General features: G+C 38.9%; 1 protein-coding gene across 1 annotated transcript in view; it reads left to right on the top strand.

Moving 5' to 3' along the window:
* The window catches only part of ASPM (abnormal spindle microtubule assembly), a 29,821-nt gene that overhangs the window by 2,721 nt on the left and 2,782 nt on the right, over positions 1-24,318 (top strand). The window contains exons 2-24 of the mRNA XM_017729583.1: positions 1,075-1,218; positions 1,597-2,950; positions 5,361-5,462; positions 6,204-6,350; positions 6,970-7,215; positions 7,370-7,437; positions 7,980-8,121; positions 8,200-8,330; positions 8,580-8,755; positions 8,856-9,001; positions 9,080-9,165; positions 10,515-10,730; positions 11,620-11,830; positions 11,917-12,062; positions 12,165-12,293; positions 13,194-13,388; positions 14,323-18,948; positions 19,908-20,057; positions 20,363-20,529; positions 21,327-21,486; positions 21,987-22,196; positions 22,705-22,854; positions 24,111-24,302. Coding sequence (XP_017585072.1) covers positions 1,075-1,218; positions 1,597-2,950; positions 5,361-5,462; positions 6,204-6,350; positions 6,970-7,215; positions 7,370-7,437; positions 7,980-8,121; positions 8,200-8,330; positions 8,580-8,755; positions 8,856-9,001; positions 9,080-9,165; positions 10,515-10,730; positions 11,620-11,830; positions 11,917-12,062; positions 12,165-12,293; positions 13,194-13,388; positions 14,323-18,948; positions 19,908-20,057; positions 20,363-20,529; positions 21,327-21,486; positions 21,987-22,196; positions 22,705-22,854; positions 24,111-24,302 — 9,294 coding nt within the window. The remainder of the gene's footprint in view (positions 1-1,074; positions 1,219-1,596; positions 2,951-5,360; positions 5,463-6,203; positions 6,351-6,969; positions 7,216-7,369; positions 7,438-7,979; positions 8,122-8,199; positions 8,331-8,579; positions 8,756-8,855; positions 9,002-9,079; positions 9,166-10,514; positions 10,731-11,619; positions 11,831-11,916; positions 12,063-12,164; positions 12,294-13,193; positions 13,389-14,322; positions 18,949-19,907; positions 20,058-20,362; positions 20,530-21,326; positions 21,487-21,986; positions 22,197-22,704; positions 22,855-24,110; positions 24,303-24,318) is intronic.

Here is a 24,318-nt window from a genome sequence, read left to right as displayed (position 1 = left end):
TCTGCCGGTTCCCCTGAAGGGCGGCGGCTGCAGCCGGGGGTGGCGGGGTCGGGTCCCTCGGGCCAGGGGCTGTCGAGGCCGCGAAGGCGCCACAACCTGACTCAAGCAGGTGTTTGCAGCGAGGAGCAAAAATTGAAATGAAATGGATTGTTCTTTGGGAATGTTTTAAAGACGGAGACCTGTCAAAAAGTGTCAGGACTTATGTGTAGGAAAAAGGCTGAGGGGAGAGGATACCAGTTCGCTGTTCTGCACGTTAGTTAGTGACACAATAGAGAGCAAAGCATGCTTAAAATAGGACTAAACATTTATGACACCTAAGGAAATGCAAACTGTGGCTAGTCCAATCAATGCCAGTTTTTAAAAGAATAGTTTAGATGAACAAACATCTATGATTATCTAGACTGTCCAGAGCGTTTGTGAGAGAGAACGAAACACTCTGGAGATTTGCAACAATGGGCTTATAAAACCAGGCTGGAGTCCCACTTCGAAATCTTGGAATAACATGTTCCTGTAGGAATTAAAGAATAGAAAGTTTAATGCCTTCCTTGATCATTTGCAGTATCTTCCCTTTTTTTCAAAGAACTTCTATGTCAAATCTCATGTTAGCATGTCATTTAACTGAAAAAATTGACACTTGTGTTTAGAGTCAGCTAAGGTCCTAAAAATCAACCTCTGATTATTAGTCCCACTATAATTCTCTCAAAATTACTGTAGAGGATTTATAAGATTAATATGTGCAAAAAATTATGTAATTTCTTCTACTCACCTTTACTCAAACCTTCTCCTTTCTGGTATGTGTCATATTTATATGTATTTTTTCTTGTTTTCCACTATAGTTTGATAAAGAGGTATATGTCCTTTTAGTAAGACAACATTTTTGATAGGGGTCACTTAAATTTATGTATCAGAGAGGGAAAACTGACATTTAAACATTTAACAATTTTTTGTCATTTCATGTTGTTGGAATGTATATTACTTCTATATACTGCTCCTGGTTTGATTAATTACTTCATCTTCAATGTTACAAAAGTGTACCTAAATGCTAGATATTAAATATTTCTTTTTCTCCAATAGGCAGGACAAAGAATCTTTGTTTCTATCACATGGACACCATTAGAAGAAGGAAAAATCAGAGAACTGGTGACTTTTGTTGTTAATGACGTTGTAAAACATCAAGCTGTGCTCCTTGGTGCTGCTGAGCAGCCCCCGAAGAAAAAGGTGTGTGTGTGTTTGTGTCTTAATTCTGTTACTTTGGCATGGCTGATGCAAATATTGTTTTTTATTACTAGAAAACTCTGTTTCATTATTGCAAAACTCAGTGATAAATGATGCTGTGGAAATGCCCATTGTCCTCAACTTTTTTTGGCTGGGTTGGAAAGTAGGTACTGATACACTACAGCTTAAAGAATAAAACTAAAACATGACCAAATAAATGGTTGTCAAGCCTTCAAATAACGTATAGTGAATTATTTTTGATTAGGTGTTCTTTTTATAGCCTTTTTAAACTTTGAATGAGTATGCTAGTAATGTTCACTTTTACATGTAGAAGAATTTAGAAAGCCAGCACACTAACTTTTATTTACGGTTCTTTTTCAGAAGAGTCTTTGGGAAACATTAAAAAAGAAAAACTCTTCAGGAACATCTGCAATAAAAGCTAAGAACACTCTGGAAATTAAAACTGTTAATAAAACATTTCGAGTTTCTCGGAAGGCAGATAGACTTAGAAGTCCACTTCAGTCACGTGAGAATCAGAACACGGTGCAGAATAATATATCCCAAGGAAGCGACCCTCTTGCTGGCACAGAAAATCAGCTGCCTCCATCTCCTATTGCACGAGTGGCAGAGGAACATGGCAATACTGTTCACACACCACTTGCCTTGAGAAGGTCTACTGCATTTGGGGATATTGCTGCCTCTGGAAATGAGGAGTTGTTGCCTGAGATAGACAGCTGTAACATCAATAAATGTGTTACTGAGCGCAATCAATCACAATCTGAAAGTGCCTCCAGTTCTGCTGGATTAGCACAACTGCCAATTTCAAATGATGGAGGAGTTCTTAATTTTACGCTCTCACCAGTTTCCACTCCGGAGCACTCAGCCTCTGCACCTGTTTTAAGTTCAAGGAGAATTTTAAGTCCAGATGCTTTTGTAAATGACAATTATCAAGTGGATATAGATGTAACAGAACAGTCTTTTCCAGTCCTGTCACCTGATCAATTTGTGAAGGACAATTTGTCAGATAAACAGTCACAGACTCCTAAACCTGAGGCAGCATTAATATCGTCCACCACAGAGACTTACGTTGTTAAGAGATTTCTACCCTCAAAATGGAAAAAAGATGGAGGTGTAGAGACAGAAACTCAAGTTCACGTAGAACACAACTTAAATGAAGTCTTTGAGTTACATTGTGTAAAATCACAGGCGCTTCATTATGATAAACCCCAGGAAGATCACTGCAGTTTTCCTTCTGCAGAGGAGCTTCAGACTGACAGTCTTTCTCAGAGAGAGCAAACAAAAAAGCGTCCAATTCTTTCTGCCACTGTCATAAAAAGTAAGCCTGGTGCTACTGAAGAAACAAGAGTGGAAACCCGCCAGCCAAAATCTAAAAAATGCCTCAATAAAGCAATAATAGGATGTGCTAGTGTGGTGCCTATACATACCGAAGCAGAAACCTCAAAACACCTGCCAGTTACAGGTGCAATTTCATCTGAAAATAAGTGTCACAATGACAAAGTAAATTCATCTCCTACTGGATCAACTTCTTCATGTCGTAAGAGGAAAAGTGAAACGTGTTTAGGAAATAGTAGAGTTGCAGCTCCAGTGCATGTGGAAGAAGTGGAAAGAAAAAGAGCTCTGACCTCTAGCACGGACAATCAAACCCGTACGATCAGACGACCATCAGCTTTCAAACCCACGAATGGAGAGAGAGCGGGGCAGAGAAAGAAAGCTGGTGAGAAGTGTTTCCTTCATTTACCATTTTCTAAAAGATGCCTTTGATTAGGAAATGTGTATAGCAAACTGAACTGTCCAGGAACAGTCAGCAATATTTCATATCTCTCAAATGTGAGCCTTTGCAATATGCGTTTTAAAAAATTGAATGGTAGGTCAGAGTTTTGGTTATGTAATTGGCTTCAAATTTACTTTATTCCTGTGTAAATTTGTTAATGGCAATAATAGGGAAAGTATATAAAAGCTCTTGAGCAGAGCCCTTCTTACGTAATTCAAATTTTCTGGAAACTTACTGCACAAGATTTGTCACATGTACATTTACCACTGTGATTGTTTGACTCCATTGCTGTTGTCATATATTTTCAAATGTCGAATCATGAAGGTTGGAAAAAACCTCTTGAAGCATTGAGTCCAACCATTAGCCTGGCACCACCATGTTCACCACTAAACCATCACCCCAGGTGCCACATCCATGCACCTTTTCAACACTTTCGGGGTGGTGATTCCACCACTTTCCTGGGCAGCCTGTGATAATTCCTAACCACCCTTCTAGTGAAGAAGTTCCTAAGTCTTTTTCAGTCTCCTCCTTTTTACTGTCTGTTTACCTTGTTGTCAGCCTTGTGTAGATCTCTCTGCCTTATTGTTTGCCAATACTTTGTTGCTTGAAGATCAGAAAAAGCTGATGGCTTGCATTTCAGTTTATTTTGGGTTTTCTAACTCTTCCAATCCCCAATATGCTCTGGAATGTGAAAAGAATGAGGGTCTGTAACTTAAAGATGCATTTAATTTGCAAAATTTAACTAACAGGAAAAATTCATCATGGCTTTTAGATCAAAATAGCACATGCTGCTTTCTTCAGTTTAATGATCTGTTCTGCGATCTGGATTTGATTTGGGGCTTTCAGTAATGCACTTCAATGTCAGGCTTTTTAAGGTGGTCTGCAAAAGAATCACGTGCTGAAAGTGTTGATATGCAGCAGGAAAAGGTGTGTTATCTACCAGGTTATTAATCCATTAGGATAAAGATAGATGAGCTGGACAAGGGCAGAGTAGAGGGGAACAATCTCCTCCCATGACCTCTGGCCACCCCTCTTTTGACGCAGCCCAAGATCCGTTTGGCGTTCTGGGCTCTGAGTGCACGCTGTGGGCTCATGTCCAGCTTATCATCCACCAGAACCCCTAAGTCCTTCTCTGCAGGACTACTCTCTCTGATTTCTTTTCCCAGTCTGTTGTGGCACCTGCAGTTCAGCTTTGTGTCACCTGCAGATGTGCCAAGAGTGCGCTCGATCTCTGTCTCTGTGTCATTGATAAAGGTATTAAAGAGCACCAGTCCCAAGACAGATCCCTGAGGGACACCATTCATCACTAACCTCCATCTGGTTATACAGCCATGGATCTAATTCTTTATCCAGTGGTGCACCCTCCAAATCCATATTTCTCCAATGTGGAGACAAGGATACCACGTGGGTCTGTGTGGAAGGCCTTACAGAACTCTAGGTAGATTACATGAGTCAGTTTCCCTTGTTGACAGTGTCAGCCACAGAAGGCCACCAGACTGGTCAGGCACAATTTGTCCTAAGTAAAGCCATGCTGACTGTCTTGAATCATCTCCTTGTCTTACATGTGCTTTAACATCACTTCCATGAGGATCCATTCCACGATATTCCCGGGCACAGAAGTGGGACTCACCAGTCTGTAGTTCCCTGCATCCACACATCTTCTTTCCTCGCCTTTTCAAATCATCAATATTTTTTATTTCTGAAGTACCATCTTGTCAGGCAGCAACTGTACTTCTTCTGCAACAGAATATATTTTTATCCTTCATTTGGCATTAATGTGAAAGTATGATTGTGCTAAAAGGCTTTGTTGCACCATGTTGAGAAAGCCTGGATCTGCGTTTTTCCTTGTGTTTTATTTAAATCCTGTATCTGTGCATTGGATAATACTTATTAACTAGTGCCTTGGTGCACAAACTAACACAAGTCAGGCTGCTCTGAATTGAATACCAATGTAGTAAGCTGTCTAACTGTGGGAAGGAGTGAATAAAGCCCTAAAATTCATAACTCTTACCCCAAATGTTTATAGAATACACCCTGTTGCATGTTCTAATGAAAGTTTGTACAAATTAGCCTAGTGTTTCTAGCCATATAATGAAATTCAAATGCTGCATTTCCTTAGGGTTATGGAAGAACTGTGATGTACAAGAGCAGTTATTTGCTCTTGAACATTCTTCCCCTTTAGTTGTAGCCAACATGGTTTCTGTAACTTTCCATCAACAGGAAGCTCCTGTTGGTATTTTGAATGGTTCATGGGGAATTACTCTAGTTCTGTGCTTTAGAAGTGATAGGAACTTTAATGCATTAACTTTCACTGACATATTTCCTGTTGATATTTATGTGTTAATGCTGGTAGGTTCTTCACTTCAGAAGGCATCTAAAACTACCAAGAGAATTAGTAAACCTGTCCCTGGATTGGCCCAGTCGCACCTGACATTTGTGAAACCACTGAAAACAGGTAGGCAGACTCCGGGTGTTTAGTAAAACACTGAACAGAATGTCACAATTGTACTGCTGGTGTCAGGTAAGACCTAACTGGTTAGAACTGAGAGGAAATAGAAGATAGTACCTAAAATGAATCAATACCTAGTAGAACAATATATGTAACCTTTTGTGATCTGTTTTGACAACTTATAAGAAAATTGGTTGCAACACATGGTCAGCTGAGAGTAAATATTGCTTTCTTCCAGACTGGCCTGGAAGTGTGAAAGCTACATTACAGTTACGCTCCCAGTTTACTGATGGTTATCAGTTAAATACCTTTTCCATATCTGATAACATTTTAAGGCAACAACAGAATACCTCAGAAGAGAAAATTTCTTCCCAACAAGATAAAACTTTTGCAGAGTTAAGAATACTGAGTTGATCTGCTCTGAAAAATGCATCTATAAGATAGTTCTTCCTGGATGTAATCCAGTTCAGCTTGGGTTTGCCCCACTGCAATGGCTTGAGTTCTAGATATCTTGTCTTAGTTCTAGTGCTGTAACAGCTTAGTCCATATTTTGTGGCTGAAATTAATTTAATAGTCCCTGATCCGCAAGTCACTGATGATTTTAATAATCTGCTTTTTTGGCTATAGTGCTAAATGGAATCTCAAACATTAATCGTTTCCACAATGAAACATTATATGGGTTATCAAACATTTCGAGAATTGCAAAGGCTTAAGTTTTTGTTGTTTTGTTTTGATTTTTTTTTTAAGTCATCCCTAGGCACCCAATGCCTTTTGCTGCTAAAAACATGTTTTATGATGAACGCTGGAAGGAGAAGCAGCAACGAGGTTTCACCTGGTGGTTAAATTTTGTACTTACCCCAGATGACTTCAATGTAAAAACAAATACCTCACAAGGTAAGAGTACAAGAATTTTGTCTTCTCATTTTTTTAAGCATTATATTATATATTTGTTAAACACTAATGAGTAGTAGTACTCATTTAACCATAAACCTTTTCAGGGTCATGTTGTCATATTTTTCCCCTTCTGATATGTGTGGATAGCTCACTTGCTCATGGCAAGCACAGCGCACCACGCCCCCAGCATGAGGAGCGTGCTCTGCAACCAGAATGCACTGGAATGTGTGGCTGTAGCACTGCTCAGTGGGTGTAGAGTGGGGAATCCCCACCTGCTGGAAAACATTATAGCTGGCACTTTACTAAAAGGAAAACTTACTTTTTCCTCTATCTTTAGCTTCATTTGAAAAAACTGAAGATGGAACCATTAGACTTAAAACTGAATTCCTAGTACTGCTCACTTACGAAATAAGTGTTCTTATATTTAATACTTGACTAGTATTCTTGTACTTGACAACATATGTTTAGTGCAACAGCTGACAAACTTCCTGAAGGACAAATCATTAGTTAGAATGAAAATAACGAACTGTCAGCTTAGAGAGGGGAAAAAATAAATGAGGTGTGCAAAGCTACCTTTATTTGAGATGTAAATGCCTGCTTTTTGTGTGTGTTTAAACAGTAAACGCAGCTGCTCTTATCTTGGGAGAAGAGAACCATCACAAGATGAGCCTTCCTAAGGCCCCCACGAAAGATGAGGCGTCTCTAAAAGCGTACACAGCTCGCCGTAAGCTGAATAAGCTGCGGCGCGAGGCCTGCCGCCTGTTCACCTCCGAAGCCATGGTTAAAGCCATCCAGAGACTCGAGGTGGAGATCGAAAGCAGGCGCCTGCTGGTCCGGAGGGACAGGCACCTCTGGAAAGACATAGGTAAGAGGTCTGAAACCTGGCATTCTGTCCCCTTGTAAGTATGGAAAGGATTATTCACACCCTCGGTTTGCTGAATCTAAAATTGGTTAATAGAAACTTTTGCATCAATATGAAATGTTTGCTGGATCTAATATTAAAAGATGCTCTCTTGCAGGAGAAAGGCAGAAAGTCCTTAATTGGCTTTTATCTTACAACCCTTTATGGCTGCGTATAGGTCTGGAGGTAAGTGCACTGTGTATAGTCTATAATCTGTAAGTTTAAAGGACATTTAGCAATTTTTTTGGTAGAGGTTGTTTTGCGTTTCTTTGTATTTTCTGCCATACTAATTCAGGTAGGTTCAATTCAGTTCTACCATGATGACTATCTTTAAAATTGTTCCAATGTACTTGCTTTAAAAAAATGATTACCTTATTAAGAAGGAAAATATTTAATGAAGGAAATTGGAAGTTAATTCCCTGACCAATAATACAAAAGCATTTACCTATCAGTTTCACTTTACTAAACTGGAGAAGAATGCGGCTGTCTTAAAGAAGTTCCTGATTGATTTCTCAGATGATCATACATGTTTTGAAATGAGATTAGATCTTCTGTAATTTCCTTTGGCTTTACCTTTTAGTGACTTAGTTGAAAACTCTTTGAGTTTTAGAGACCAATTGCCATTTATTATTTTAGAAATTCAAAACTGTATATATTTTAAAAAATCCCATAGTGTTTAAGGTAATTTTTAACACTTCTGCATTTTTTTTCCCCTTCTTTCATATTAGACTATTTATGGAGAACTGATAGCTTTGGAGAGTAATAGTGATGTTATGGGTTTAGCAATATTTATCCTTAATCGCTTGCTTTGGAACCCTGACATTGCAGCTGAATACAGACATCCCACTGTACCTCACCTTTACCGGGAAGGTAATGATTACTTCCAAAACCAACTTATTTGTAGCACTTAATTTTTTAACTATCACTTACTGAGTTCTATCATTCTAGGTCATGAAGAAGCTTTGTCAAAGTTCACACTGAAAAAATGGTTGTTGTTGGTTTGCTTTCTGGATTGTGCCAAACGTTCCAGAATGATTGACCATGACCCCTGCCTCTTTTGTAAGGATGCAGAGTTCAAGGTGAAAGCTGTGATTTGATGTCTCTCTCCAGTATTGTCCTAAGACTCAGTGTAGTAATTTTTCATTGTTTTTAATCTGACAAAAGTTAAAGCTGCGTGACTTACTAAAAATAATTTTTTAAAAGATACATAATTTTAAGAATTAGAGAAGTAAATATGAAATGTAATTTGGGAGGTACAAGGGATGAAAATTGTATTCTGCTTGACAAATATTGTAATGTTAAGATTTTATTTGTTTTTTCAATTTTAGGCTAGCAAAGACCTTTTGCTTGCGTTTTCCCGGGACTTCCTGAGTGGTGAAGGTGACCTTTCCCGCCACCTGGGTTACTTAGGACTACCTGTCAGTCATATTCAAACTCCACTTGATGAATTTGATTTTGCTGTTACAAACCTGGCTGTGGACTTACAATGTGGCATTCGTCTTGTGTGCGTTGATACAGAATTCTATTGAAATACTTATTTTCTTTTATGTAATACTTAATGTGAGCTCATCAGAGGCATTAAACCATGCAATTACCTTTGTTAGGAGAACAGTGGAGCTTCTGACCAAAAATTGGAGTCTTTCAAAACAACTGAGAGTTCCTGCAATAAGTCGGCTACAGAAGATGCATAATGTTGATATAGTTCTTAATGTCCTTAAAGAGCGAGGAGTGCACTTGAAGGATGAAAGTGGTAAGGCCTAGAAATCAGGCTTATTCTAAGTGCATCAGAAAACTGGTGCACATTTTAATCCCGTGTTTTATTTGATAGGTGCTTCAATTGACTCCAGGGATATCGTGGATAGACACAGGGAACGAACATTAGCACTGCTGTGGAAAATTGTCTTTGCCTTCCAGGTACTATTCAATTGCTTATTTTGTTTGGTTTTTGCTAGTTACAACGGAGGAATAATGAAAACACCAGTCTTTTCAGGAATATTTGATGTCTGTGAAAGCCTCTGCTAATCAAATTTTAGACTGAAGTTATTTGCTTTGCACATTTAAAGTTCCATGTAAACATTACTAAACTGTGAATTGTTCCCTAACGATACAGCTTGGATAATGTTTTAACTGTGTTTTTTCTTACACATTCATTCACGTTTTTGGAAAACACTGAACTTCTGAGTTTATGCTGTATAGTAGCAGAATTGGTACTTGAAAATAATGTTGATCTCAAACTACAGGTGGACTCTTACTAAAAGGACATTTTGAGGTTACACTGATAAACAGTTACAGAGTAATTCTGAAGCTATAGCTCTTCTACTTTTTCTTCCTTTTATCTGAAACAGTCAATTTGATGAAATGTTCTTGAAATAAGAATGAAGATTTCTTAGGCATTACTACAATGACATTTCAAAAGTTAGTAGAGGAAGTTAAAGTAACTTTCTTAAGACTGTTTTAAGAGTTGAGTCACAGGATATTTTAAAAATAAATGTCCAACTATGTCCAACTGACAAGTCCAGTTGGAAGGAACATGATGCATGAAAGGCAAAACAAAATAAGTTAAGGTGGAATTTCACCACTAGGTAGTCAGGAATGTAAGTGCAATTAAGTATATGTAAAGCAAGAATATTAAAGACTTTAGCTACAGAACTATCACTAAGGTAGAACAATATAATAAAAATCTAATGTAGTTATTTTTTTTCTTAAATACTGTTACACTATTAAGTAACTATTAAGTTAACTTCCTTCAGTTAGTTCTTCTGATGCGTGTGTCACAGTTGCATTGCTTTTGATTAGAGAAATAATTTCAGTGAGTAGTGGCTTTATCCAAACACTGTGGATATGCTGCTTGTTCTCCAAATCTTCTTCCATCACAACACCAGCTCAAGTCCTTTTGGAATCCCTTAAAAGAGGAGGATTGGTACATGGGCTCAGTGGAAATTCAGGCAGGACTCCAGTTGTTTCCTCTGAGAGCATGTTGAAATTACATGGGCTGTTTTGGGGGATTTCCCTGTTTCTCCCAACTATTAACTAATGCAGTAACTGTTTTACACAGAACTGTGGGAAGGGTAGATTTAAGGTTTTTTATCTGCCATCTATGCTGGCAAATCCAGATTATCTACTACTGATTGTGTGGCAGGTACTGCTAAAGTGAGCATAGTTTCTCTTTAAAAATGCCACATTTAAAGCTCTGCATTCAGTGGCTGTAATGCCTGGCATGTCAGACTGTTAACACATCAATTTTTTGTTTTTATTCCTAACAGGTGGATGTTTTTCTGAATGTGGAACAGTTAAAAGAAGAAATTGAGTTTTTGAAGAACACACACAGGAGAAAAGCACGATTAGGTGCCATCAAGACTCTTGCAACTGGTTTTAGAGTACAGGAAGACAGTAGTAACTTCTCATCTCAGAGTTACAGTGAAAATGTGAAGCTGCTGATGGCATGGGTTAATGCTGTTTGTGGATTTTACAATATCAAGGTAAATAGTTTTGTGTACACTTCAACAAATACACCCTGTGCTGTCGTAATTCTTTACAGAGCAGAGTTCTTCAAACTATCAAATATGCAGTAGAAGTAAATGGTAATTATTTGTAAATATCCTTCTGGACTTTGTTTAATCTGTTTTGAAATAGCCATCACTCTGTGAGTTTAGCTGCAGCTCTCTTTTAAAAAAAAAATCAGACCAAAAAAATTTCCTCTTCCAGTTAGCCTTGTGGATAAAAATGCTTTTCAAAAATAGAACATATTTGCTGGAATGGGAATTGTCTGTGGACTTCTAATGAGCCTTCATTTTAAAAGTATTTGTGCCTAGAATTTTCAGTGTTTATAAGAACTATGAGAATTAAACTAACATTTGGGCTAAGGTCAGTTCATCTCCTCAGAGATGTTTGTTTAGAAGGAATATGTTTGCTCATTCCAAGAAGGGAAGCCCTGGTCAGAGACCTGACTCTGGTCAGAGTACTGTCGCAGCTGCTAGCCTTTCTGAAGGGTAAAACAGAGCACTTAGCACTGATGCAAATTCAGAACTTATTTCTTCATTGAAAACCTAATGTAAAGGTATCTGTAGAAGTTTACTTGGGATCCTGCTGTTGAAAGATTGGTTCCCTTGTAGGTTCACTGTACTGACACGTTTTTGGTTTCTGGATTGTCACAGCTGTATGTCACTTTACAGTAAATGTTCAAAGGAAGCAATAGCAGTGTTTGCATTTTTAGATTTTAGCTTTTTTTTTTTTTTTTTTTTTTTTTTGTTAAAAAATAATTTGCACTTGGTCACATTTAAAGGTACAAGAGAAGAAATTAATATCCAGTTTATACCTATTAACTAGTAAGAAAAATTCAAGGAATTTGTATTTTATTTTATTTAACAGGTGGAAAATTTCACTGTGTGTTTCTCAGATGGCAGAGTATTATGCCATTTGATTCATCACTATCACCCCTGTTACGTGCCTTTGGAAGCTGTGTGCCAACGGACAACTCAAACTGTAGAATGCTCGAGAACTGTTACAGTGGGACTAAACTCCTCCTCCTCATCTGAGTCTGACACTTCTCTAAATGTTGTGGAAGAACTGTTTGATCAAAGTGAGTTATTTGATGAACAGAAGTTCATGTTAGACCTATTTCTTTTATGCACAATTTGATTTGATTAATGTTTTGTCTTTACAAAGCTGTAACTCCCTCAGTCCTATACAAGGAACTCTTGGACAATGAAAAGCAAAACTTCCAGCTGATCAATGCTGCAGTTTCTGACCTAGGTGGGATACCAGCAATGATTCATCACGCGGACATGTCAAATACAATTCCTGATGAGAAGGTAAAATGCCTTTGGAGTCTATATAAACACGTTCTGCCCTACTGTGAATGTGTCCTGCTCTTTTGAACAGCCCTTACCCTGCTGTGTTCTGTGTTTCTGTAGGTTGTTATCACCTACCTGTCATTTCTGTGTTCACGGCTTCTCGATCTTCGGCAAGAAACTCGAGCTGCGCGATTAATTCAGGTCGCTTGGAGGAACTACAGGCTGAAAAGGGAACTGAAACGCTCTCAGGTACTCTTTGCTTGTGCAATATTCATAGGTTCTGCATTAAGGAAAAAATAGAGAATATAAATTCAATGGAAAATACAGGTTTTTTGGAGTAATACTGGCATTTAAACTAATGAGTGCCATTTCTATCATCAAAATATGTGGCCTTCTTGGTGGTGTAATCTACTAAATTTCGCTTTTCTTTTAGCCTCCTGAAGTAATTACAGGTGTTTAAAGGCTACTGGGTTTTTTTGTGTCACCCCTTAAACTCTTTTCCCAATGTTTCAAATATAGTAGTTGCACTGCTTCCTTAAAACAAAAAGGAGTAGTTAATTCCTGTCAATGTCTACAAGATGAGAGGAGTAATTAAACTTCTGCATGGATTTACTATTTCTGTTAAGGAGCTAAGCTTCACCAGTCTTTTGAATTGAATTTCATGAGTTCTGATATTCTGTATCTTGATTTTCTGGTATTTATACCAGAGCTTATGAGGGTTTCAAAGCTGACACACTTAAGGTTCATAAATGCCACCACTGTGTTTTACTAAGTTAGATATTATTTGATGCTGGAACAGAATTCAAGTGAAATATTCTAAGACTCTGTGGTGTAGAAGGGGACAGGGGTTGTATTTAGGATTTTTCATCTCCAGTTACTTTACTTTATAAAATCTACACAACATTAATAATGCTGACAAAACATTGCCTTTACAACTCTTTTGAAATAACTAATAGTAAAGATGCTGGTGGGGGAGAAGGAATCAAAACCAAAACCCTTTAAACATTGCAGGCATTATTTTTATTAATTAATCTTACAATGTGTGCGTATGTACTATATTTTTATGAAATTGTTCTAGATAGTTATTCAAATTAAAAACTTGAGTGAAAATTCCATAGCTAATGTTCAATGGAAATTTTCTCTTGGTAGGAAAGAGACAGAGCTGCTCGGATAATTCAAAAATCTGCAATGAACTTCTTGGCTCGCCAACGCATCCTGAAGAAAGAGAATGCAGCCATTTTCATCCAGAAGCATTGGAGAGGATACTTGGCCAGGATGACTCTTTTCAATCTGAAAAAGGCAAGGCTGGAGCAAGTCAGAAATAAATCTGCCACAGTCCTTCAGGTAATAAAACCTAAAGTGAGATTATATGGCAAGGAAACCCCCTGAAACCTCTAAGAAATAGCCTTGCTGAGGAGCATTTGTGCTGCTTGCAGCAATTAATGCTTCCATGAAATGTAATACTTTTTTTTTATTATTTTTTTCCTCCTCTGCTTTTGAGAGGTTTAGTAAGTTTTTCTCTCCAGGGAAAGATGGTAATGTGCTATTAAATTAACAATTATTCCTTCCTTCTATGTTTTGGAATACCATGAACATTAAAACACGGGGCCTTAAATAGTCAGTATAAGGACTGATCAGGCTGTGTTGGTTTTCTTTGCAGCTGCTGAACATTACTTAAAGAAGCTTTTAAAAAAAATTAAAATTACTCTCCTTGTGTTATGTCACCTGCAGTGGGCATATTAAGTGGCAGACATGGCAATGGTAGTTTGGGCAATTTATTCAATTTTTCAAGATACTTTAGCCACCATTACCCAAAGATAAATACTGCACTCCTGAGACTTTTTAGAATAGATATTAAAGAACTGCTGATTTATCAAGTGGTTTAAGAGGAAGTCTGTTGTTGCCAGGGTAAATTTAGCCTTTTCCTAGAATTTAGAAAGCTTAAAAAAGCAATGATACAAACATTTAGGTTTTGCTTTTTTGGTTTTTTTTAATATAGATTTCTGGATTTACCTTCCTAGGGATTAAGACCCAGAGATGAGCTCAGTTGGTTAGAGCATGGTGCTAATAACACCAAAGTCATGGGTTTGATCCTGGTATGGGCCATTCACTCAAGTGTAGGACTCGATCTTCGTGGGTCTTTCCAGTTCTGAATACTCTGTGGTTCTGATAAGTAGGAATGAGAAATCTTATAAAGTCTGAAGATGACAGTCCTGACTCATGCTTAACTCAAGATACTATGAAGAAAATACAAAATTTTTTCTTTTTTTACCTGCAGGCTTATTGGAGGAGATACTCTGCTAGGAAAAAATATTTACAGCTAAGACACTGTGTTATTTTTGTACAAGCAAGGATAAGGATGGTGAAGTCTGTTGCTGCATATAAACGAATTGTTTGGGCTACTGTTACAATTCAGAGACATCTGCGTGCAACTAAGTTGGCAAAAATAGATCGGCAAAGATATGAAATCATAAAGTCTTCAGCACTTACTATTCAGTCTACATTCAGAAGATGGAGGAAATACAAAATTCAACAGAAAATTAAAGCAGCTTTGGTGATTCAGAGTTATTTCCGAAAATGGCAATCTTCAAAACTGGCTAAGAGAAGGAGGGCTGCCCTTGTCATACAGTCTTGGTACAGGATGCACAGAGACCAGAAGCAGTATCTACATATTAAGCAAAATGTTATCAAGATTCAGGCTTGGTACAGGTGTCAGCTGACCAGACGTGTTTACCAGGAGCACAGGGTGAAAATAGTGACAATTCAGCGGTACTACAGAGCTTATAAACTGAGGAAGGCTGAGAGAGAGTCTTATTTGCAAAAGTGTGCAGCAGTGATAGTCCTCCAAGCTGCTTTTAGAGGCATGAAGGCACGAGAGCTGTACAGACAAGCAAAAGCAGCGCGTGTTATTCAATCAATGTGGAGAATGAAACAAGAGAAACAAAGATTTCTGCAATTAAAAAAATCTGTTACTACGTTGCAGTCACACATGAGAAAATACCAACAAGTAAAAAGATACAAAGAGATTAAAAATGCTGCTTCTGTAATTCAAACCCGGTATAGGGCACACGTGGCCGCTAAAAACGCAGCTGCTGCTTTCCGGAGAGTGCGCCTGGCTGCCATTGTTCTCCAGTCTGCCTACAGAGGGATGCAAGCCAGGAGAGATGCTCACGTGTTGAGATCTGTGATCAAAATTCAGTCAAGTTTCCGTGCTTACGTGGCCCGGAAGAGATTTAGAAAGTTGAGAGATGCCACAGTGAAGATTCAAGCTCTTGCAAAAATGAGGCAAGTCCGTAAGTGGTACTGTGCACTGAGGAAAGCAACGCTTTATGTCCAGCGAAAGTATCGCTCTGGGAGATATGCCCTTCAATTTAAAGAAGATTTTAGGAAATTGAAGGGAGGTTGCATAAGAATTCAGGCTCTAGTTCGAGGCTATCTTGTCAGGAAACAAATACAAAGGTTGAGGGAGGCTGCAGTATTACTTCAGGCCTGCTACAGAATGAAAAGGGACCGGCAACGGTACTTAAGCATCTATAGTGCTGCCATTGTCATTCAACAGCGTTACCGTGCCTGCAAAAAGACCCGCTGTCACAGGCAAGAGTTCTTGCAAGTTAGAAAAGCAGCAGTGTGCATACAGGCAGCCTACAGGGGTTATAAAACACGCAAAAAGCTTAAACTTGAATACAGAGCTGCTGTTAAAATTCAGACTGCTTTTAGAGCTCATGCCGCACGAGTGAAACACAAGGCAATGGTTCAGGCCTCCATCGTGATTCAGAGGTGGTACAGAAATTGTAAGGCTGGTAAGAGGCAAAGACTGACCTTCTTAATGACAAGAGCAGCAGTGCTTTCTTTACAAGCAGCTTTTCGTGGCTGGAAGGTACGGAAGCAGATTCAAAGACAGCATGTTGCTGCTGCTAGGATACAGTCTACCTTCAGAAAATTCATGGCTGTGAAGAAATTCAGGCTTGTGAACCACGCTGTGCTAACCATCCAAAGGCATTACAGAGCCAGGGTTCTAGGCCAGAGACAACGGCAAGAATACGTCCAGTTGCGTAATGCTGCGGTGCGTCTTCAGGCACTATGGAGGGGGAGAGCTGTGAGAAAAACGATTCAGAAGAAACATCATCTTGCAGCAATCATTCAGTCCTATTACAGAATGCACGTAAATCAACTAAAATACAAGAAACTGAGACAAGCCACTTTGGTGATTCAGAAATACTACAGAGCCTACTGTATGAAAAAAACCCAGCGTGCAATTTATCTAAAAACCAAGGCAGCTGTGTTAGTCTTGCAATCTTCTTACCGTGGGATGACTGTGAGGAAACAACTGAACAAACTAAACAAAGCTGCTACAACTATACAAGCTGCCTTCAAATCTCACCTGGTCAAGAAGGAATATGAAAGACTTAGATCTGCAACTATAGCCATTCAAAGGCGTTACCGTGCAGTTATTCTTGCTAAGTGTCAAAGGCAGAGATATTTGTCTTTAAAAAGAGCCACAGTTAAAGTGCAGGCGATTTACAGAGGTTTAAGAGTGAGGCGACAGGTTCGCTGTATGCACCAAGCAGCTGTTTGTATCCAAGCCATGTTTAAGATGCATTGCATGAGCATAAAATATCGGACAATGAGAATGGCAGCAATAAGAGTTCAAAGGCAATACAGAGCATTTTGTTTAGGCAAAGTACAACGCAAAAAGTACTTGGAACTAAAGAAGTCTGTAACTATCCTCCAGGCTGCTTGCAGAGGCATGAAAGTCCGACAAGACTTAAAAACTATGCACCGGTCAGCAGCAATAATCCAGTCCTATTATCGGATGCACAAACAACAGAGGGATTTCAGAAAATTGCTGCTTGCAACAAGGCAGATTCAGCAGTGGTTCCGTGCTTGTAAGGAGAGAGATGCACAAGTTCACAACTACACAATTATGAAAAATGCTGTACTATGCATCCAGGCTGCATTCCGTGGTATGAAAACAAGAAGACTTATCAGAACCATGAATGAATCGGCTGTGATTATTCAAAGAAGGTTTAGAACATTTCTGGAAAGAAAACATTTTCTTTCCATTAAGTCAGCTGCTGTTGTAATTCAGAGAAAATACAGAGCAACAAAACTAGGAAAAATTCAGCGTCAAAAATATCTCTCTCTCCTTAATGCTGCTGTTATCATACAGTCTGCTTATAGAGGACTTGTGGTAAGAAAAAAAGTGCAGAAAATGCATCAAGCTGCTACAGTTATTCAAGCAATGTTAAGAATGCGTAAAATTTACGCTTCTTATCGAGCACTCAGGCTTGCTTCAGTAATCATACAGCAACGTTATCGAGCTTACAGGGAAGGGAAGCATGAGAGAGAAAAGTACTTAAAACTGTACAATTCTGTTTTAGTTCTTCAGGCTGCCTACAGAGGAATGAAAACAAGATGCTTCTTGAAGAGACAACATGAGGCAGCACTTACAATACAGAGAAACTACCGAATGTATAGGCAGTACTGCCATTACAGAAGAGTTCAGTGGGCAGCCCAGCTAATACAGAGGAGGTACAGAGCCCATAGGCTCAGGAAAATTGCTGTACAGCATTACACTTCATTAAAGAAAGCAGCAACTTGTATCCAGAGGGCTTTTCGAGACATGCGAGCAAGAAAACAGCAGCGAGAAATGCACCGTGCTGCGACTGTGGTTCAGAAAAACTTTAAAGCCTTCAGAGAACGTCAGAGATACCTCTCTCTTAAAGCAGCTACTCTTGTTTTTCAGAGAAGGTACCGAGCTTTGGCTCTGGCAAGGCAGCATGCTTTGGAATATCAGTCTCTCCGAAAAGCTGCTATTCTCATCCAGGCTGTGTACAGAGGTGTCAGGGTGAGGAGGAGTCTCGAGCACATGCATTTAGCTGCCAGTACAATACAGGCAGCCTACAGAATGCTCAAGGACAGAAGGGCCTATCAGAATATGAGAAATGCAGCTATGGTTATTCAGAACTGCTATCGATCCTATTTGAAAGGAAGGGACCAACGCAAGAAGTATCTGATAATGAAGAGTTCTGTTCTTGTTATTCAAGCAGCATACAGAGGCATGAAGGCACGGCAGGAACTGAAAATCCTGCATGTTTCAGCAGTTGTAATACAGTCCAGCTATCGCATGTATGTACAACGTAGGTACTACAAACAGCTGTGCTGGGCTGTCACAGTCACACAGCAGAGGTTCAGAGCCAAAATGGCAAGAGAAGCTGCCATGAGAAACTATGCAGAAATAAGAAAGGCTGTCGTTTGCCTTCAAGCTGCTTTTCGTGCTAGGAAAGCCAGGCAGTTGTATAAAGCCAATGTTGCTGCACGGCGCATTCAATCGTTCCTACGGATGCACGTGGAGAGGAGACGCTTTCTTGCAAAGAAAGCAGCAGCAATAATGATCCAGTCGATGTTCCGGTGCCAAAGAGCAAGGACTCACTATACACTGATCCAGAGCTCAGCAGTTGCTGTCCAGAGGTGGTACAGATCGTGTCTCAGGGCTCGTTCACAGAGAGCAGAGTACTTGGCTCAAAGACAAGCAATAGTAGTTATTCAGTCTGCCTTCCGAGCTATGAAAGCAAGAAAAACAGCAAGGCAGCTACGAGCTGCAAGAAAGATTCAGTCTTTTCTTCAGATGGCTCTACAGCGTAGAAAATACATCCAACTCAGAGCAGCAGCTGTTACATTACAATCTTATTACTTAATGCAGAAATGTAAATCACAGTATAAGAGCTATAAAAGAGCAGCAGTTGTCCTGCAGCGGCACTACCGCTCCCACCTGACTGTGAAGCACCAAAGAATGACTTACTTACAAACCCGCAGGAACATTATCCTTGTGCAGGCCACAGTCAGAGGATACATCGAAAGGAAGAGGTTTCACAAAATTAAAGAAAGCACAATAAAACTTCAGGTACTTTTGGATGAATAGTACTGGGATTTGGGTGTATTTTTGCTTTCATTTGTAGGTGTTTTAAAGATATTTACTGCTCTTGCAAACCAAGTTTAGTTTGAAGCTAAAGTAGAATCAGTTTCTGAAGTGTATTACAGGGCAGATATATAAAGCTTACTACCACAGTACACAGAAATAACGTTCTTTAAGACAACTGAATTTTGCCTCTGAATATTAGTGGCTTAATGAATGTTTTCTTTGATGGGAATATGAATGAAAGCTGTCTTCGTGTATTGTATGAGAGGGCACTGGTAGTGGGTATAAAGTGACATACTTGGCAAAAACCACGATTGCTACATTCTTTAGGACTTGTGTTTAGGAAGGTGTGAGTAAATCGATCATGTTAATCCCCCTTGGTTCACTAATTGGCCCTAGACTAACCTAAGTGCCTAACTAACATTTTGAAGAGGAATTTAAGGAGGGAAATTCCCCCAAATCAAGGAAGAAAGGGAAATAAATAATCTCTCATTTGTGGTCCTGAGCAGTCTGGTCTAATGGGTGGCATCCCTGTCCGTGTTGGATGAGTTGCAACTAGACCATCTTTAAAAGTCCCTTCCAACACAAACCGTTCTAGGATTCTTTGAGAATTTCTTAGGTTGGTTTTACTTTCTTGTTGGAGACCACATGCTCTGCTTAACTGGTAAAAATCAGGTGTGCTTTCTTCACCTCCGTTGTTTGGGGGGATTGGCAGCTGCTTAGTTATTTTCTGAATGTTTAACTTACACATCCTGAACAATATAAATATAGTTACTTTCCTTAAAAGGTAGAAAAAAAGAATGAATTTTGAAATTGGGAATATACTTCTTTATATTGTTGTTTTCATAACAAGCTAGGGAGTATAGCTGTACGTAGAAATATGCAAACATTCCCAGCTGTTATGATGGAAGTGAAATATTCCAAGTTTGTCTTTTTCTTTGAAGGCATCTTTCCGTGGATTTATTCAGAGACAGAAATACCTTCAGTGCAAGTTTTCTGCTATGTTAATACAGCAGCACTACAGAGCCCATCGGATGCGGAATATTGATCAACACAGATTCCATCAAATGAAAAAAGCTGCCATTACCATTCAGGTAATCATACATGTGGCTTTTATTGAGTGTTTGTTTGGGATTTTTAATCTCTCTTGTATTCATTTCTTCACGATATAGTTAGTTTTGCAGATTAATATTAAAGAGTGGCATTTGTGGTATTTCCCTGAATGTGTTTCACTTGCTTTTGAAAACGTTGTCTAGTTGGGAGAAATTAAATATTTGTAATACTTTAGAGATAGAAATACTAAAAGTTGTTCCTGTTCATGTGATATTTTTCCTTTTAATTTTGTTCATTCCATTAAAAGTTCTGATTTATTTTTGTTTTATTTTTATTTCTCTAATAGGCAGCATACAGAGGATATAAAGCCAGGCAGTGGGTTAGCAAAATGAGAGCAGCACAAGTCATCCAAGCCTGGTTCCGAGGTTACAAGGCACGAAAGGAATACACGTCTGTGCTCAGAGCTGCCCTTGTTATTCAGAGTCACTTCAGAACCCAACAGCTGCAGACTCGGTAATACTGAATCTGAGAGAAATCATTCTACTTTTCAAAGCTTTTATTATAGAATTATTTAGCGCTGCACTGTACTCTTTAGGTTCTCAGGCTCTGCCCCTGCAGCATCCATGTGACATGCATGAGTATAACCCTGTTGGAGCTGGTGGGGTTATTCTTTTGCACAAGATTTTCATTACATTTAACTGTTTTTCTGGAATGGAAGCTTCCTCGCTAATTTAAATTTTGCTTATTGGGCTTCAGAAAGAGTAGCCTTGATCTTTTTTTCACTTCTCTGTGTTTTGCAAGAAAAATGTTCTGGATATTGTTAAAATTCTAGCATACAACTTGTAGGTTGGAAAGCTATTTCATTTTAATCCACAATGGAATTGTTAAACTGGTTTATGTTTATTTTGCTATGAGATCAGCCTGGTAGTTCACGTCATGAACTGTGTCCATGTCAGTAGCAGCAGAGGATGCTGTTCAGGGATGCAAGGTCCTCCCTAAGCATCCCTGCTTTTTAAACTTCCTTGCCTGTTCCTGTTGTTATCCTATTTATGGACCTGTTGTATGTCAGTCTGTCCAATGCCTTTCAAGCTGCTGTGTCCCTCCCCAGCCTTCTTTGGCAGCAAGTTAGGGCAATACCTCCTATGGAAAAAACAGGAAGCATCTTCTGTTTAAAATCAGTCCTTTTGCCAACATTGCTGGCTATTCCCATTTTCTAGTGTTCCAAGACCAGCTTTGCTTTTCCAATATCTACCTAAATGATTTCATAAACCATCACTGTTTTCTTACTTAAAAATGCATTTCCATGTTAGGTTTTTGAAAATGAAGTCCTGTGCACTTACCATCCAAAGAGTCTGGAGAGCGACGCGCACTGCGCGAATGGTTCGGCAGCAGTATCTGGCAATGAAGAGTGCTGCAGTTAAGATTCAGTTGGCATACAGGCAGTACAGGGCTAGGAGACTTCTAAGAAAGGTATGTTTTCACTTCAATATGCCATGGTTATTTTAAAAAAATTTAATATATTTGATTTTTGTCATCAATGTGCAGAAGCATAGAAAAGGTGGGGACCAAAGAGAAGACTGTTCAAATCAAAGCTCTTCAATCTTCGAAATATTAAATGTCCATTTTTGCTCTAAGTAACAGGGTTGGTTTTTGGTTTTGAACAGTTCCAATTGTTGAATTACCCCTCTATATACTAATACCAAAATAAAATGCTAAATTTTCTGCTGACTTTATTGCTTGCAAAAGATTAGGCCCATATTTTGACCCCATTTAGGTAAATGAAAAGACCTTCCAAACTGTGCAAGTCCATTTAATATAAACTGGTACTGTAGGAGTTTACTTGTATTTCTCATTCCATTTTTGTTCTTATGATGGAAAAAAACACCTAGAACTAAAAATAAATGTACATTGATCCTGACATGAATTAACAAAAGTTTAATTATCAATGCATTCTTTGAAATCTTTTTCAGAAGCACCAGGCTGCATGTCTGATCCAAAATGCATATAGAGGTTTCAAGGCAAGAAGGAAATTTGTTCAACAAAAAGCTGCTGCTGTAATTATCCAGAAACATCTGCGGGCTTGGCAGGAAGGCAGGCTTCAATTTAAGAAATACAACGAGACTAGAAGAACTGTCATTAAACTGCAAGCACTTATCCGGGGTTATTTAGTCAGGAAAAAGGTTGGTATAATTCAAATTAAAACTGTGCTTGGGATGTAAAGTATCTCTAGAGCTGTCTTACCATTAATTCTGACTGGCAAGGAGAGGAAAACTTGATTACTTGGTGTTGAAATCAAGTTCTTGTTGTCTGCTTTGAGTATTGGGCAGGTCAGAATAGATCAAACACAATCTGAGCCTTTTCTTACAATCCTTTAGAGCTGAAGTAGGTTTTCACTGTTGGATGTTGTTTTAGCTTCTGAGATCTTTGTGGCTTAGCTTCTTCACACACAGGCTAACAATGAAATTGTTCTCTGCTATGTATTGATGTTGTTGCTTACAATCACTTCTCTGTGTTATCATTTAGATTAGAGACCTGGTTCTGCAGGGAGGTAGGTAGCTTCCTTAATTCTGAGGTGATTTTTCCAGTATCTAGTAGTATATTGCTGTGTACTATGTTCTTTGTGTGGCCATCCAGCTACCTCAGAGTATGAAAATTAATGATGTCCCTTGTTTTGTTTTCCTTCTACAGATTTCAGAACAGAAGCAAAAGAAGAGGCTTCTTTATTTTACAGCAGCTGCATATCATCATATCTCTGCAGTTAAAATTCAAAGGGCCTACAGGATTCACCTCACCTTAAAACTTGCACAAATCCAGATCTCATCTGTTCTTATAATACAGGTTGGTCTGATTAAGGCTGCATGGTTTTGTATAGTAGTCTAATTTGTTTTCTGTGAGCTAAGACAATGTAGCTCCTTCACATGTGAAAAAGGTAAATTATGAATTCTATGGTTTATTAAATAATGCTGCTTATACACAGCTAAGAAAGCTTTGGCAGCTTAAGCATTTTAAAGCTGAGGATGGATGGGAAAGTTTGTTTCCTTCAGACCCTCAAGCTTGCTAAAGGAATCCGAGTGCTGTTTTAGCCTATTTCTTTATATCCTACTGGAGGTAGAAAAGGTCAGACACAACAACCTGTAAGGTTTGTGAAATGTAGAGCATCTTATAGGAGCAATCCCTTGGGATGCTGTGATTTATTTGGTTGGATGTTTCTGATCTCCCAGTGGTACCAGAGTCTGTGTACGTTGCAGCATTTTAATATAACCAGATTTTAATTACCTAAAAACAAGATCAAAAATCAGGTCTCTATTGCAGCACTACCAAATTGTAAAAATTGTTTTCAGGTCTCCAAACTGACCATTAGCTTAGTTCCAGTATGGGAGGGTCAGCACTGGGTAAATGGAGAGGCTGAAATGGGAACCCTGAAATAGCTCTTCTCTGGTCAAGGATGTCGTGGCAAACTTTGCCCTACTACTTCTCCATACGTACAAATTGTTATTTCTCCCCATAAGTTAGATTTTCCCTTTAAGGTAAGAGAGAATGGATGGAAAAGGGTGTTTTTTGCTCTCATTTGGCACACAGTAACCTGTCTCCTTTCTTGGTTTATAGAGGGGAAGAAACAGAGCTGGGAAATGAGAAAAGTGGAGTGGTGGTTCTTAAAAGCCAGCCAAGAGAAATAAAATTCCTAGGACATAGTAATGCTGGACACAAGTATAAACTGGGAGAGTTACATATTTTATCTTTTTGGTCAGCCCTGAAGTGGTCAGACAGTTGGTCTGGATAATCATTGTAGGTCTCTTCCAACTGAAAACTATTCTATCTGTCCCCTCCTCTACCCTTCCTTCTCTACCCTTCTCTCCTCAGAATGCTTCCCTAGTGGCTCCTAGTTAAGATTTCATTCTGCAGTCTTGCATTTCAGCTACCCAAGGCCAGTCAGAGTCATGGAGATTACACATGACTGATGATGTTTATAGTACCTGTATCTGTCAAAGCTCACATTAAAACACTCAGTTATTATCAGTGCTCATTTAGGGTGGGGAAAGGGAATTTAGGGGAAGGGTTTTAAGTAAACAGGAAGGTACTTTCATTTTAAACAGAGGTGGTTCCGAGCAAAAATGCAACGAAAGAGATTTTTGAGAGATTATCAAAGACTCATTCGACTACAACGTGTGGTTCGAGGCTGGCTGAATCACAGGCATGAGGCAGCAGCCATAATCCAGAGAAACGTGCGGAGATTCCTCGCCTGCAGACGCAGGAGGAGATTTGCAGTGGGAATAATTAAATTTCAGGTAAACACCTCTTGTA

The sequence above is a fragment of the Corvus brachyrhynchos genome, unplaced genomic scaffold (genome assembly GCF_000691975.1).
Source record: "Corvus brachyrhynchos isolate BGI_N302 unplaced genomic scaffold, ASM69197v1 scaffold101, whole genome shotgun sequence".
Lineage (NCBI taxonomy): Eukaryota > Metazoa > Chordata > Aves > Passeriformes > Corvidae > Corvus > Corvus brachyrhynchos.
This window is presented reverse-complemented; position numbering and strand designations above follow the sequence as displayed.